Source organism: Cebus imitator, unplaced genomic scaffold, assembly GCF_001604975.1.
Source record: "Cebus imitator isolate Cc_AM_T3 unplaced genomic scaffold, Cebus_imitator-1.0 Scaffold147, whole genome shotgun sequence".
In the NCBI taxonomy this organism is placed as follows: domain Eukaryota; kingdom Metazoa; phylum Chordata; class Mammalia; order Primates; family Cebidae; genus Cebus; species Cebus imitator.
In genome coordinates this window covers 4,922,483-4,939,813 of record NW_016107462.1, presented here as the reverse complement: position 1 = coordinate 4,939,813, position 17,331 = coordinate 4,922,483, and the positions used below count along the sequence as shown (strand labels likewise).

The window sequence follows — 17,331 nt, the reverse complement described above, 5'->3', positions numbered from 1 at the left end:
TTGTATTTTTTTTCTTTTGATTTTCTTGTAGATTCATCAGGACATTATTTTCTTATTTTAAGAAACTGCCACAGCAACTCCAGTCTTCAGCAACATCACCCTGATTGGTCAACGGCAATCAACATCAAACAAGATCCTACACCAGCAAAAAGATTAGGACTTGCTGAAGGCTGAGACAGTTGTTAGCATTTTTTCAGCAATAAAATATTTTAAAATTAAAGTATGCACAGTATTTTTTTTCCACATAATGCTACTGTACACTTAACAAGTTACAATACAGTGTAAATACAAGTGTTATACACTGTTACAAAACAGTGTAAATACAACTGTTGTATGCACCAGGAAAACAAAAAATTCGTGTGACACAGGCTTTATTGCAGTATTAACTTTATTGTGGGGGTCTGGAACTGACCCCACAATATCTCGGAGGTATGTCTGTACATTATTCATAGAAAAAAGTATAATTTTAATGACGTTTTGAAATATTTAGCCGAAAAGTAGGAAAATGAAGTATCCAAGAGAAACAGTAAAACTCAGACAGCAGGACAGCTCGGAAAAAACAAACAAACAAACAAAAAACAGCAACAACTGGCGTGTTCAGGGACAGAAAAAGTTCACCGAGGCTTTTAATGTGTATCGGAGTGAAAAGAAATAAGGCTGGTACAGTAGTTTGCCGTCAGACTATATGCTTTAGGAGAGAGGGAGGCATTCTAGGTTGTCTTGTTTTCTTTACCAGCTTGCTGATACTCATGGGACTCAATTAGCTCAATTTAGACCTCTGTGTGGCAACAAGAACGAGTAGGACGCCTGGCAAAACACAGACACTAATGCCCAAGGCTGCACTTGGCTTCACAAGTACCTGCGGGAGAGACTCAGCAGTAAGGATGAGCATGAGAATGATTCAGGCGAAACAGGGAGGAAGTATTTATGGCTTTGCTCCCTCCTCCCTAACAAATATTTCAATCTGAGGATCCTAACCGCAGACCTTTTAGGACATCGGACATTTCCCCGTGAGCAATCCCCCCTCGCGCTCCTCAAATACAAGCCGCGGAGTCTGCCACAAACGCGTTGCTTCAAAACTCATCCTCCAACTTTAGACCCACCTAGCCGGTTAAGGATTTCGCAACTCACCATGCAAACTTCTTGCACCCTTCTGGAAGCCGCGCTTGGAGTAATTCGCGCCCAAAATTCATAAACCAAGGAGACCCGGAAGTGGGAGGGAAGAAAGCGGAAACAGGCATCTAACCTTACTCTTAAACGTCATCAAGAACGCGCCCGTCAGAGCGCGATTCGATTGGCTGGAGGGGAGGGCGGTGTCGGTCCACGCCCCAGAGTCATCAGGCTGGCGCTGGCGATTGCGCGTTGTGTGTGGCCTGGGTGAGGGCGGGGAGTCCTGGCTGTGTGGATCTCTGACAGGTGAGGCGGGGGACGCCGAAGTCCAGCCGCCCCCCCCCACAGCGGAGTCCGAAACAGGCCTACCAGTGAGTAGGACGTACACCTTTCAGATCGCTCATTCTTCTGGTGCCTGTCTCTCCTCTACCCCTATACTTTTGTCCTTTCTCTCCCCATCTGTCCTTCTGTCTTCGTTACCTTTCTCCTGTGGCGGGATCCCACTCACTGCCTTCTGCTTAGGTTTAGATTTTCACCTTCGAACCAGCCTCTCGTTTTAGGCGAGGTCCTTCGCAATTTGGGGGTACTGCTGCAAAGAAGGTGCTTGTAATACTTCAGAGGCCATGTTGTTACCTTCTCTGGCCACCTAAGCACCCCGAATTGTTCCCGCTGGCAGAGGTCACTTTTTGTACGATTCCAGACGGTTGTGATTGCTCCATGGCTGCCTCCCTTCTAGGTTGTGGGTTATGTTATTGTCAGGGTGTTTCTAAAAGTTGGCGGGACTAAAAGTGATTTTCTGTGTGTAAACGGGTCAAGGGTGAGAGGCAGAACAGAAAAGACAAGGCTAAATTGACATAAAAGCTTTAATTACTAATTCGTTCTCAGTTTTGCCTAGAAAGAAGGTGGTGGTAGGGAAACTCGAAGCCCTGGATAGCGTATGTGTGTAAAGTTTTTAACAACTTGATGATTTTTTCCCCATATAACTTTGTGTTTAATGATTTACTTATGCAAATATCAAATATAATTTTCATGCCCTATGTTTCCATCTCCTAACCCAACTGATTGAACATTGAAGTACCTTTTTGATATACTAATGTGGAATCACATGTCAACAGCCAAAGCTTGAAAGTTACTGGTGCAGAATTTTTTTCTCACTGATTTGTTTTTGAGGTGTGGGAATTAGATTCATCATTGCTCTTTAACACATTTTAGTTGTCAGTAACATATTTGCTTTGCATGTTGCTTCTTTGAATGCTTGAGGCCTCTCTTGATGGTCTTCTGAGAAAATGGAGAGGTCATATTGCCATCCACAGTAGTTGCGTTTTTATCTAAAAATGGTGTGTATTTCTACCCTTCCACCAATACACATGTGATTTTCAGGAAGTCACTTATAAGGGGCTTTTTCCTATTAGTTGTTCAGATTTAGGAAAGCCAACGTGAAATGGGTGTGATACTTCCTGCCAACAATTCTCAGGTGGCTTTCAAATTACCTTTTACAGGATTACTATTGAAACGGTTTAGTTGTAGCTTCATTATTTTTCTCACCCAATTTTTAAGCTAGTAAATGTAGTGGATGGCTTGTAAAAAGATGGATGACAAGGACCCCATGGATTTAACAGAATAAAAATTGTGCTAATATTAAAAAAAAATAGATTTTTTTTTTCTTTTTTTTCAGATGGAGTTTCACTCTGTCTCTGAGGCTGGAGTGCAGTGGCATGATCTCTGCTCAGTGCAACCCCCGCCTCCCGGGTTCCAGCGATTCTTGTACCTCAGCCTGCTGAATAGCTGGGATTACAGGCGTGCCAGTGCGCCTGGCTAATTTTTGTATTTATAGAAGAGATAGGTTTCACCATGTTGGCTAGGCTGGTCTGAAACTCCTGACCTCAAGTGATCCACCCACTTTGGCCTCCCAAAGTGCTGGGTTTACAGGTGTGAGCCACTGCACACAGCCTCTTTTTTGTTATGTTTCCAGTTAGACTTTGTTCCATGAACTTTTTACATAGTTGAACCTGTTGCATTTATAATTATGTGTCTTGAGTCTTTCAGTTACTACTTTTCGAGTTTGTTTCCCTTTTTTGGGGGAAACTACGCATAACACGTTTTTAACTTTTTACTTATACATATTTACGGAAACTGCATAAAACATAACTGTACAATTTGATAAATTTCCACAAACAGAATATATCTATGTAAGTGGCAATCAGATCAAGACCATTACCCAAAAAGTTCCCCTCTTGCTCCTGTTGTGTTCTAGCAACCATAAGCAACCATTCTTCTGACATCAAAGATTAGTTTTGCTAGCTTTCTAAAGATATTTTAATAGCTACATGAAATTCTATCATCTGTATATGCTGTAATTCATTTATTCATATATTATTAGACACTGTTTTCCTAAGTTCTTTCTATTACAAATAAAACTATAGGGAACATCTATTTTATGTCGTATTACAGAAGCTTCCCCAGAAGTAATGTTCTTCAGTGGAATGGCACAAGCATTTCTGAAGCATTTTATATATATTGACAGTTTACCTTCCAAAGTAGTTCAGATAGTTAATACTCTCACCAGTGGTTTATGCCTCTTGTTTAACAACCCCATATAAGTGTCATTTATTTCATTTAAGCTTTACTAAACTGATAAGAAGTGGTATGGAAAACAGAATTTGAAACTCACTTTACTTGTTGCCTTATCTAGTATAAAAAACACATAGTACAGTGAATATATTAATGTTTGTATCTCAGTATCTTTTTAAACAATAGTCTATATATGTTTAGGCTGTATGACTGACAAGTTTTAGTAATTCAGGTGAACATTTTACTGCTTTTTGGGGTGGGATTTTAATCAAGCAACTTTATTTCTCTGAGCCTCAGTTTCTACAACTGCAAAATGTTGACATTGCACCCAGTCACCCAGTATAAGACTTTATACTAGATATCAGGAATATACAGTTCTAATGTTGGATCAGTTTATAAATTAGTATAGAAGTAGATTACTGAAGAGGCCATTTAGCTCACCTTATGGGTTCTGGGATGAGTTGTGAGCATATTAGTTAGATGCAAAGATTTTGAAACAGGCTGCATAGGTTCCAATCAATGCTGTCTCCTCTGTGCCTCAGTTTCCTAATCTGTAAAATGGGGCTAATAATAGTACCTATCTCTTAGGGGTATTGTAAAGATTAAAATTGCTTCTCTATGTGATGTCTTTATAGCCTTCTATGTTACTGGCACATAGAAATACTGCAAATTGGAAATAATGCCTTGGCTGAATTAGCCAGAGAAGAACATTTTAGGCAGAAGGAAGAGCAAGAGCAAATTCACAAAACTTTGACATATGCACAACAAACTGTAGGTAATCCAGTATTTCTGGTGCACAAAATGCATAAAGAGGACAAAGGCAGAGATGAGTCTGAGGGGGAAACAGAGACCAGTTCATGAAGGCCTCGAATGCCTGTTTGTCTTATTCACTACTTTTTTTCTCCATTACCCAATGTAATATCTGTCATAACTGTTATTTAATAAAAGCATTTTGAATGAAAAAATTAATTAGGGGGCTATAGTATATCTTCCACATGATACAGAGGCTTTGAAAAATTTCATGGGGAGTGTGACATAGTCATATTTACATTGATGCCATTGTATGGAATGGATTTGTATAAAATGGAGTAGAAGGGGGCGAAGATTGGTCAGTAAGACCAGTTAAGAGGCTACTGAGGAAAAAGATCGTAACTAGAGCACTGATAGTAATTGCTGAGAAGAGGGGCCAAAGTTATAAAATATCAGGTGCAGGAAGCAGAAAAGGGAAGAAATGAAATCAGACTAATACATTCTTTTCCTTTTTGGTTTCATTCTAATCTGTAGCTCCTATTTTCTCTCCCTCTTTTAAATGTTTATATACTGTTTCTTTTTCTAGGTCAGCTCTTGCTTCTGTTGGGTGTTTCCATTCTCCACCATGTTAAGAGCTAAGAATCAGCTTTTTTTACTTTCACCTCATTACCTGAAGCAAGTGAAAGAATCATCAGTCTCCAGGCTCATATGGAAGCGACTTCTACACCAGCAACAGCCCCTTCATCCAGAATGGGCTGCCCTTGCTAAAAAGCAGCTGAAAGGCAAAAACCCAGAACAGCTAATATGGCACACCCCAGAAGGGATTGCTATAAAACCCTTGTATTCCAAGAGAGATACTAAGGACTTACCTGAAGAACTTCCAGGAGTTAAGCCATTCACACGTGGACCATATCCTACCATGTATACCTTTAGGCCCTGGACCATCCGCCAGTATGCTGGCTTCAGCACTGTGGAAGAAAGCAATAAGTTCTATAAGGACAATATTAAGGGTGAGATTTTAATGTAAGACATAATATTTATCATAAGACATTTACCTCCTAGTGTTGGCTTTTTTTAAGGTTAATTTCCGTAAAGATGATATTCACTCCATAATTTTGTAGTTAAAGACTACACTCTGAAAAAAAAGTGGGTATTTTTTATCTTCTGTGGTCAAAAAGATAAGTGAGTTCGAATAAGGTGCTAAATTTTTGAAAGAAAACAACACTTATATTCACATTGTTTAAAAGGAATTAGGTGAGGTGAAGTTGCATGAAGAAAAGAAGACATTAGCTTTGCCTTGGAAAAATGTTTAATTAATATTGTTGGGATAGGGATTGGAGAGAAAGATAGGTTAAATGATGCCCAAAGAAAGTGTAAATGTGATAACATGGTACAAACATATTTCAGTGTATTCTGGCATTCATTCACTGAAAATTAACTCATTTCTTCTTTCTGAGCTGTAATAAAATCATATTGTTTGAATGCTAAACTTGTAGATTTACAAGGTTGTATTGCCCATGGAAGGTCGAACTTATTTATTTTTAGTATAGACTATTTCAGTTATTTAAAAATTGTGTATGATTGTCATAATTCTGTTTACCGGAATATTTGACTAGCCAAGAATCCTGTTGTGACCATATTGGATAAAAGAACAAAAAAGTAAGCAAGCATACAAATGTGAGTTATTTTTACCATATATGAACAGCAGATCTTTTCATGAATTTTAGAAATATTTCAATCAAGTACCAAATCTTCAGATGGAAATGAGATAATTGAGATTTGTGTTTCTTCCATTCTTTCCTGTAGTGAGGTCTAGAACTAAATTTGTGCATTTTGGCACAAGGGAAAAAGCTGATTCCCTTAAAAAGTGAAGTATCATTATTTAAATTTATTTCGACATGTATGAGCATAAAAATAGTTGTTATAAAAGTATACTGTTATGAGATGAATGAACATTTTTAGTACTGTTAAAGTAAATCATTTTACTTTGATTCCAGATTCTTGAATCTTACATTATTTTTCTTTATGTATTTAGCTGGTCAACAGGGATTATCCGTTGCCTTTGATCTGGCGACACATCGTGGCTATGATTCAGACAACCCTCGAGTTCGTGGTGATGTTGGAATGGCTGGAGTTGCTATTGACACTGTGGAAGATACCAAAATTCTATTTGATGGAATTCCTTTAGAAAATATGTCAGTTTCCATGACTATGAATGGAGCAGTTATTCCAGTTCTTGCAAATTTTATAGTAACTGGAGAAGAACAAGGTGTACCTAAAGAGAAACTTACTGGTACCATCCAAAATGATATACTAAAGGAATTTATGGTTCGAAATACATACATTTTTCCTCCAGAACCATCCATGAAAATTATTGCTGACATCTTTGAATATACAGCAAAGGTATAATTTGTGGTTCTTATGTTTTTTCTATAGTTCCTTGAATATAGGAATTTTTACAACATGCTACAACCTAATTTAAAAACTGAGTCTGAGTAATGTAATATGAATTTAGAATGTGTTTTTATTGTTACTTTTTGTTTTTAATGTACTAATTTTATGTTCTGTCATTACTTGTAGGAATCTGGGCAATAGATCTTTACTGTGTTTTCTTTATTCTTAAAATTTAACTCTGATAATTATTAGAATCAGGGATGTCTTCTACTTGCATTTTTAAATTTCTCTCAGAAATTCAGATGCAGTTCTGAAGCAGACACTGGTATCAGACAAATGGGGATTAGAATATCAGCTTTATTTCTGCTAAAAGCTGAATTTGATTATATTACTTATCACTTATATCTACAATCTCAAGGAGGTCCCTAATATTCACCCCTGAATTAGACTCGTCTTTCCCAATAAGAATGATGGGAAAAGTCCTTCCATAGGAACATATTTTCCTCCTTCCTTTTCCTGTGAGCAGTTTGTTTATATTTTCCCCCGTTGTTCACACTTTGCTTCTTACCAGCAATGTGCTTCTTTTCCTTACCTACATTAAGACCATTATTTCATGGCACAGGGAAAATCTTCATCAACCTTTTTTGTCTCTATCAACCCTAGTAATTACTCTTATCTCCAAACTCTAGCAAACATTGCCTAGCAAGCATTTTACGTTTGGTTAACTCTCGGTAAGGATAGTTTTTCTTGGTTCTGAAGGATATGTGTGATGTATTCTACCTAACATGAAATTTTAGGGGAATAGTGGAAATGTAGTTTTTGTAGTGATTGTGGTGGAAAGAATCTGTGTGGGATATGCTTAGTATTAAATGTCACAGTAAATCAGACTGAAATCTTTGATTTTTAAAGCCATGTATTGTATCCCATTTTGTTTCAACATATAGTACTAAAAATCCATTTTCTTTTTTTTTCCTACTGAGTACTTATTCATGTTTAATGCCGTCATTCAAAGTAGAAAATTAATAACTAGTAAATATTAAATTTATACATCTTCAGCAGATTAACCCAAAGTTTGGGTCTACAACCTCTTAAGAGGTCAAAGTTCTTGGTTTGGAATTAAAAATGCCTCATTTAGTTCTCAGGCTAAAGGTTACATTCCTAACCTCAGCTAGCTAATTCCACAATTTAAACTTTTAGAAGAATGATTAGTACAAATTCTTGTCTACCAGAAAAATAAAGTAGGTACAGTCCTGATGATGTTTTATGGACCAACCATTTAAATTGGAAAAGAAATTAAATGTAATAAGTAAGCATTAAGTATTTTGTTAACATTATAAACCGCCAAGTATATTTGAGTTGAACATCATTTAAAAATAGTATTTGCATTTAGAAAGTGGATTTAGTAGAACCTTTTAATATTTTTACTAATTCACTGTAATAATTTTTTTTTTTGTAGCACATGCCAAAATTTAATTCAATTTCAATTAGTGGATACCATATGCAGGAAGCAGGGGCTGATGCCATTCTGGAACTGGCCTATACTTTAGCAGATGGATTGGAATACTCTAGAACTGGACTCCAAGCTGGCCTGACAATTGATGAATTTGCACCAAGGTGAGTAAATTAAACCTAGATATTGTTCCAACATTAAGAAATGCATAGGACCATTTTATATATTGATAACAGGAATTTGTAAATATAAATGTCAGGCTAGATTTAGATTTTCTTATATTTTATCTGAGTGATAATGACAGAAAAAGCCAATACTATTTTTAATATAAAATTAGAATTAAATTTGGCCATACTTCTTTGTAAATATGTTGTCTCCAGCTATTTGGAGAACACAATTAAGTTACACATTTTAACAAATTATATTAAAATGCAAACATACTGTTGAAACAATTTTACTTTGATTTTTCTAATGTTTTCATTTTAGAAAGTGGAATTCATCTATTGTTTTTTTTTTCTATTGCACTATTTAATGTAATGTTTTGGGATCCACTGAGCTGTTGAAAACATTTTGTTTCACAACAGTTCCTTAATAATGTTATATGAAAAATATGGAAAAACTTAAATGAAGTTTATGAAATATTTAAATTTGGAAGTCAAAAGTCATTCAGTGGTTCAGTCAGTATAGCATTCACTAGCTAAGCTTTGCTGTGCCAAACACTAGCCAATATGCTGACAATACAACATGTAGAAAACATAGCTTCTGCCTTCAGAAGCTATGTTTCATTACCTACTGAAATATATTTCATTGCCTACTGAAATGCTCCTTTATACCAGGGATTTGTTTACTTATTGTGACAGCAGTTCTCAAAGTATGATCTAAGAATACTTGGGCATTGCTAAGACTCTTTCTGGGGTATTTGAGATCAAAACTATTTTTATGCTTATATTAGAGCTTTATTTACCTTTTTCACTTGCATTTTCTCAAGAATTTGTTGTGGTGTTTTTCAGAAGCTACATGGTATGTGATATTGCAACAGATTGCAGAAACAGTTATAGGACTCCAACTATCTTCTCTTAAGCCATATATAAAAGAGATTTGCAAAAATGTAAAAGAATGATGCTTTTATTATATATATTTTTAAGAGGCAAACTTATTTTTCATAAGAAATGTTACTAATGTTAATATGTTGTGGGTTTATTTTGATTTGATTTGATGATTACTGAGACAGGATATTGCTCTGTTATTCAGGCTGGAGTGCAATGGCATGATTTCTGTTCACTGCAGCCTCAGCCTGCCAGGCTCAAGTCTTCCTCCCACCTCAGGCTCCCAAGTAGCTGTGACTACAGGTGTGTGCCACCATATCTGGCTAATTTTAAAATTTTCTTGTAGAGATGGAGTTTCCCTGTGTTGCCCAGCCGGTCTTAAACTCCTGGGCTCAAGCTATGCTATCCTCCTGAGTTGGCCTCCTAAAGTGCTGGGATTCTAGGCAGTAGCCACTGTGCCCTTCCTTATTGTTCCTTTTAAATGAACTAGTAAATAAAATATTGATAGATACTATACAAATAAAGAAATAAATTCTTGGGAATCTTCAGGAAGTTTTAAGAGTGAAAATGGAAACTGACATCAAAATATTTGAGAACTGCTGTGTTAAGAACTTTTTCCAAAGCCAGGCATGGTGGTTCATCCCTGTAATCCTGGTGCTTTGTGTGACTAAGGCAGGCAGATCACATGAGGCCAGGAATTCAAGACCAGCCTGGCAAACATGGCAAAAACCTGGTCTCTACTAAAAATACAAAAATTAGCTGGGCATGGTGGTGTTTGTGTGTAATCCCAACTACTTGGTAGGCTGAAGCACAAGAATTGCTTGAACCTGGGAGGCAGAGGTTGCAGTGACCTGACATTGCCTCATTGCACTCCAGCCTGGGCAACAGAGCAAGACTGTGTCTCAAAAACAAACCAAACCAAAACAAAACAAAACCTTCCAAATATGTATCAGGAATGCATTTGCAAGCCTTGTGTCTTTAGAAAGAGACAAGTAACCTAAATGTTTAAATCAGTACAGAATATAAGATAAAGGGGGTAGTGGAAGGCACAAATTGAAGAAGTATATGCCTAGAGCAAATGCACAATCATTCTTTTACAGAATACTTTCTTGCTATTTAAATAGAGCAAATTTGTTTTTTTATTTCATTTATACGTGACTGCTTTCTTACATATTGAGTATTCCTAAAATATTTTTTTAAAGAAATTGAATCTTTCTTTAATGAAGGATACAAGAAGAGATTCTTTCTTAAAGAAAAACAACTGCAAAGTGAATAATTCTTACCTGAAAAAAAATTTCTTCTACATGCATAAAACTGTAATTTTATATTAGATTTAAATTTACGTAAATATACATGCACTGATCTTAATTCAAATTAAGTTGTTTGAATTTAAAATATAGACCTTGATTTTCTAGTGTATGATACAATTAATTTTATTTTCTGTTCCACATTGTTAATTTTAATTAAATTCATGATCTAACATTACTATTTTAGGTTGTCTTTCTTCTGGGGAATTGGGATGAATTTCTATATGGAAATAGCAAAGATGAGAGCTGGTAGAAGACTTTGGGCTCACTTAATAGAGAAAATGTTTCAGCCTAAAAACTCTAAATCTCTTCTTCTAAGAGCACATTGTCAGACATCCGGATGGTCACTTACTGAGCAGGTGTGTATATAATTTAAAATGTAGAATTTTAATAAAGTTATGTGTATATATATACACACATATGCAAATATATACATATTTTTCTGAGCAATGTGGCACAACCAGGAAATAAACTTAAGAAGCAATCTGTTAATATTTGAAAATCATAAATATTCTGAAGCATAATGTATATTTATGTTTGTATTCATACATAGTATAAATAAATAAATACATAAATAAATAAAATTGCCTCTAGCGGTTAACAATATAAAATCACTTATATACTAGTTTCCATGTAGTGCTGAAACACTTTTGTAAAAGTAAATAAGGCAGGGTGCAGTGGCTCACGTGTGTAATCCCAGCACTTTGGGAGGCTGAGGTGGTTGGATCACCTGAGGTCAGGGGTTTGAAACCAGCCTGATCAACATGGCAAAACCCTGTCTCTACTAAAAATACAAAATTAGCCAGGAGTGGTAGTGCCTGCCTGTAATACCAGCTACTTGGAAGGCTGAGACAGGAGAATCACTTGAAACTGGTAGGTGGAGATTGCAGTGAGCTGAGATCTTGCCACTGCACTCCAGCCTGGGCCACAAGAGCAAAACTCAGTCTCAAAATAAATAAATAAATAAAAATAAAACAAAGTAAACAAAATTTAATCATGAGGAGGAAGCAAAAGTCATTAATACTTTCATATAATTTTAAGAGTTATAATTCTTAACATAAAATTTAAAAATATTTTAAAATAATTAGTACATATTATTATGTATTAATAAATAACTCATATGTAATACATATTTTATGTGTTACAGTTATATGTTTAAGCAACATGCAAACAAACTGTTTAAAGTGACTATTTTTATTTGGGTAATTAAATTTGTTCTCTTAAAAATTGTATGATGAAGGCCTTGTTTTTATACGTGTTCTCTTTACATATTATTTTGATATATTTAAAAATAATTTATATGTGCAAAGTTACATTGCTTTTATACATTTAACTGTTGAATAACAACTATTATACTCTATATGAACTATAATTTCAGGTTCTTATAAATGGAGAAATAGAGATTTTTTTTAGGGTTGGGAGGAACTTTAATAATCAATTTTATTTTAACCTGCTTATTTTTTCAGCTAAGGAAACTGAAATTCAGAGAGATCTAATGACTTGCGCAAATCACAATTAGGCGTACAATAAACTAGAACTCAGATTTCCGATATCTTGTTTCATTGTTCATCTGTTTCATTAACATTTATTCAGTGCCTGTTTTGTACACATCATTGTGGTAGATACTGTGAGGTAGCCAAAATAATTAGGAGAGAGTGAATTATAATTTCAGAGGATTGTAAGAGATAATGTTTTAGTGCTTAAGAGAAGATTAAGCACTAAACACTGACTCTAACTCTTCTAATCCTGGCTTCTAAACTAACTTGTCTACATTTATTTGCTATTTTGAAGCTTAATATGGAAATTGACATAGCAAGTATGCAGCAGTTGCTGTTTAATCATGTTGCCATTTATAGTTGCAATATCTATCACCTGTTTGTTTGACTTTTTGTTTTTATCAAATATTTTAGGATCCTTACAATAATATTGTCCGTACTACAATAGAAGCAATGGCAGCCGTGTTTGGAGGGACTCAGTCCCTGCACACAAATTCTTTTGATGAAGCTTTGGGTTTGCCAACAGTGAAAAGTGCTCGAATTGCCAGGAACACACAAATCATCATTCAGGAAGAATCTGGGATCCCCAAAGTGGCTGATCCTTGGGGAGGTTCTTATATGATGGAATCTCTCACAAATGATGTTTACGATGCTGCCTTAAAGGTAAGTTTTTCCACTTTGCAACTTTGTTTTCAAGATTTACAGATTTATAAAGATTTACAGATTTTAAAACTTATAAGTTGAGATTTATAGATTTTAAATTTATAAGTCATATCCTTACAGATTTATATCACAGTTTACACAATGTTAGCCAAAAAAGGAAAATTCAGATTTGATTTTATTGTTTTCAAAACTGAATCTATTTAAAAATACATTTGTATTTGTATTAAAGTATTTTATTCAAAGAATTAAAAAGCAGCTCATACAAAAAACAAAAAAGCTTACAAAAAAACAGCAGTTTTTGATCTTCCACTTTTTTTCTCCTGCTTCCTGGGGTAAGATATATACTTTGCTTATTTTTATCTGCATAGTTTGAAATCACATGTATACTGTTTCTTCTAATTGTATCAACTGTACACATTGTTCATGAGACCGTAGACACCATCTATTGCTTTCCTAGTAGTGTAGTTTAGATTTTGGCTGATTCATACCGCTTCTTTCTTTCCTCCCTTACTGCCAATAGAATTATATCTCAATGTAATCTTTTCTGAAATCTTCTAATGTTCTCATTTGATTGAAATTGTTTTTTTCTCTAGTTCTGCTCACTATTGCTGTTCTTTCATTCTTCTTTGCCATTATACTAGGAAAATATTTTCATTTCTCCTATGTTGAATTCTGAATCCTGAATCCCATGTCTGTCTCTTGGTTATTTGGAAGTACGTCTCACAGAAACCTGCTAAAAAGGGTGCATGTGAGATAAATTATTTGAAACTTTGCCTGTTTGAGAATGTCTTTATTCTATTTTTATACTTGATTGGTAGTCTAAATTTGACATTATTTCCATTCAGGAAATTCATAAGCAAGTTTATAAACATTGATCTGTTTTTCATTCTAGTCTTTTATTCTGGTTTTCAATATTTTTGATCAAAAACTTGATGCCATTCTCATTCAGGATCTTTCTTTCTGAGGCATTGGGACCTCTTCTTTATTTTTTGTGTTGATGCATAACTTGGTATATTTTTTTCTACATGGTACTGAACCTTGGATCTTTTTCATCTCACCTTCTTTTTTAATATATATTTTTATAGCTCTAGGAAATTTTCTTGTATTATTCTTTAATATTTTTTTTCTTGCCATTTTTCTGTGGTTTCTTTTTCTAGAACTCCTAGTCATAAGCTACGGACCTCCTTCAATAATATGCTGATGTTCTTATGTTTTCTACAGTATGTCTGTTTGCCTTTTTATTCAGTGTTCTTAAAGATTTGTCAACTTTCTATGTCTCTTAAGTATTTTTACATTCATTTATTATACTTTAAATTCATAGAGCTCATTTTTATTTTCTAACTTCCCCTTATAATTAATGTCGTATTAATTTGTTTCATTAGTATAGAATTCCTTTTTATTCTGAATTCATTGTATTTTCCGAAGTTTTCTTCTGCATCCTGTATTGTTTCTGTTTCCTCTCTTGTGCTTTTTGTTTTTAGTCTTTAGTCAGAGTATAGGCTTTTATTTCAGTAAGAAATTTTACCCTTACTTCTCTCTGTGATTTGGTGTTTGATAGTTCATTGCATATTGAATTCATTTTCCATAGACAGTAGTAAATTTTGGTTCTCCTGACAGAATGAGAGAGGGTTGGTTGCAAACTCCCAAACTGTCTTCCTCTTTTTAGCTTCTCATTTTATACTTCTGTAGAATCTAATACAGATTATTCTTTCTTGAACTCATCAGGGAAAAGCAAGTTCACCTTGATCCTTTCTGCTAAGACACATATTCCGCTGCTTTCTGCCTTTGTATATGAAGCTATGATTGAAGGTTTAAATGTTTCCTTATTTCATTAAAGATGAGGTTACATTGTTTCTCTGCAGCTCAAATCGAAAGTAATTGCATTTAAAAAACATTTTTCTTAGAGACTTTATGTAATTATGAAAACTTTATGTAACTAAAAATAAAGATTAGAGAATTGATGTTGTCTTTAATTTTCTCTTAAGACTTGAGAGGTTTTGTGTTTTTCAGAATATAATTGTTAATTTTTCTGTTGTCTTTTCAACTAACTATAAACACACAGATTCTAATTAATGCCTTTGATGTTTAATTCTGTTCTTATGAAACATTAACAGGTAGTTTATAATTTTAATAATAGTAATTATAAACGGTTTTAAATTTATATAGTTTATACACATTTTTAATATTCTCTTTTAGTTTTGTTAATGTTTTTCTTTTTAGCTCATTAATGAAATTGAAGAAATGGGTGGAATGGCCAAAGCTGTAGCTGAGGGAATACCTAAACTTCGAATTGAAGAATGTGCTGCCCGAAGACAAGCTAGAATTGATTCTGGTAAGATAGTGAGAAAGTTCATATGTGAAATCCAGCATTTAAAAAGAAATTTATTTCTGTTTGAAGATAACATGTATAATTAATAAAACAAAAATAATAAAAATGGAACTTGGGTAAACTTTTCCCATATACTTATATCTAAATATATCTGTGTTTGTATATTTGCATACATGGATGCACACAGGCAAGCATAGGTACAAAGTGTGTGTGGATGTCTACCCATTGTATATATGTACATGTTTGTGGGTAGATGTCATTAATGTTTTAAAGATGATGCTGTTGAGGATCACAGTGCTGTCTGCATTGGAATTTTCATTCAGTGAATACTTTTTTAGTTTATTTTATATGAGGCACTTTCTATGTCTGGGCATACAACTGGGAAGAGGACAGACATGACCTCTTTGCACACAGATCTTACATTCTAGTAAAAGAGACGAAAACGCACAAGTAAATAAAGAATTATAGATCATAATAAGTGCTAGGAAGGAAATATGAAAGAGTATAACCAGGGGTAGGAGGTGTGGAATGTTTTATATAAGAGTAATAATCTGGTAGTTTGAGGTAAAATGTATTTTTTATCATGTAAGGAAGTATCTTTGTAATTTTGATTTACTACTTACAGATTGTAGAAGGGTTATTTATTTTGTTTAAAAGCGATTGGCTGAATTCAAGAAAATATTAGAAAAGCTACTAGGTGTTCTCTACCTTATGGCAACTTCTCTTATTGTTATTTTGAAGTGTTAGAAGATTTATTAGAAATTATGGGAAAGTGTATGTTAATAGTTTGGTAAAATAATGAAAGTCTTTCTTACAGAGACTCTGACATATACCCCTTCTTTCCTCCTACACCTCCTTCCCATATTGGGATTTGCTGATCTATATTGAAATTTCATTAAAAATTAAGACTACTACTTAAAGATATTAAATTTATCAGGAAAATACATCATAACCAGAGCATTACAATTAGGTAATTATTTGTGAATAAAATTTTTCTTTGGGAAATTACCAGGATCTGAAGTAATCGTTGGGGTAAATAAGTACCAGTTGGAAAAAGAAGACGCTGTAGAAGTTCTGGCAATTGATAATACTTCAGTGCGAAACAGGCAGATTGAAAAACTTAAGAAGGTATTAATAGCTTTTTTTGTTTGTTTCTTTAGTATTTTCTGTGTTCTGGGCACTATTAAGCTTTAAATTGTCCTGCTTAATTTAATCCTTACAACAGCATGAGGTGGGTATTATTTTTCATCATTTCAAATATAAGGGAACTAAAGATAAGGCATTGAGAAACTTGCTCAGGATACATAATTAGGCAACCAGGACTCAGTCTTAGTCTGTTGACACCCAAACCTAGTTTTAAACCATGATATCTACCTCTGTGAAACTTATACGTTGTTATTAAAAACCACACTACAATAATAATACCTTCCACAATTTGTAGATTAGAACCAAGGCTTAGATGATATATAACTTATTCAAAGTTAAACATAGAATAAAGTTTAGAGTTAGTATTTGAACCCAGGGCTTCTTATTGTAATTTCTTTCATTAGAATGATGGCATCTGATACTACTATGAAATAATTACTTACTTTTTGATTTTTAAAATTCAACTATATTTGGCAGTGCTTTAGTAAGCTACAATTTATAATAAACTTTATTTATTTTGATTGACACTAGAGTACTATATTTTCTTCTTATTTTTAGTTTGTCACTGAGTTGATACAAATATATGAAATACTAAAATAAATAAATCCAATTAATTGTCACTGTTGTAACCTATATATTTTTGTTGTATTAAGCTACTTTGGCCTCTTAATCTTTGACATTTGTAATTATTCCTATTTCCAAGGTAGAAAACTTAAAAATTTAATGGTTTTTCTTTGTTCACTTTTCCTGAGATTGTTTAATATATGACTTTTTTTTAGTTCAATCTACAAAAATCGAATAGATATTTGGAAAACGCTTCTCCTCTCTCACACTTTAAGTTCGTATTAACTTTATATCTTCATAGCCTGAGGGATTTCATTTATCATACATGATATAAACCTTATTTTGGGCAACAGAGAGAAATTCTATACAATATATGAATAATAGTTAACATTTATTGAGCACTTACTATGTACCAGATACTGTACTAAATGCTTTTCTTGAATTATTATTACTTTTGTGTATTATTTCATTTAACAGGTAGTTACTATTTTTATTTCTATTTACG

The 17,331-nt window shown here is 34.0% G+C and overlaps 2 protein-coding genes across 3 annotated transcripts in view; one reads left to right on the top strand and one right to left on the bottom strand.

Moving 5' to 3' along the window:
• Nucleotides 1-1,232, bottom strand: part of CENPQ (centromere protein Q) — a 31,628-nt gene extending 30,396 nt beyond the window's left edge. Inside the window, exon 1 of the mRNA XM_017542755.2 lies at nucleotides 1,132-1,232. The gene's annotated coding sequence lies outside the window, so the exon portion shown is untranslated. The remainder of the gene's footprint in view (nucleotides 1-1,131) is intronic.
• Nucleotides 1,233-1,261: 29 nt separating this feature from the next.
• Nucleotides 1,262-16,325, top strand: MMUT (methylmalonyl-CoA mutase). 2 transcript variants are annotated; one of them, XM_017542815.2, is made up of 8 exons: nucleotides 1,262-1,481; nucleotides 5,018-5,441; nucleotides 6,467-6,834; nucleotides 8,282-8,439; nucleotides 10,816-10,987; nucleotides 12,539-12,787; nucleotides 15,008-15,119; nucleotides 16,129-16,325. In XM_017542815.2, the coding sequence occupies exons 2-8, from the start codon at nucleotides 5,057-5,059 to the stop codon at nucleotides 16,308-16,310; spliced, it is 1,626 nt and encodes a 541-aa protein (XP_017398304.1). In that variant the 5' UTR covers nucleotides 1,262-1,481; nucleotides 5,018-5,056; the 3' UTR covers nucleotides 16,311-16,325. The 2 variants fall into 2 exon arrangements, with proteins under 2 accessions (XP_017398304.1, XP_017398305.1); XM_017542816.2 differs by having other exon boundaries at nucleotides 1,286-1,416.
• Nucleotides 16,326-17,331: the final 1,006 nt, after the last annotated feature.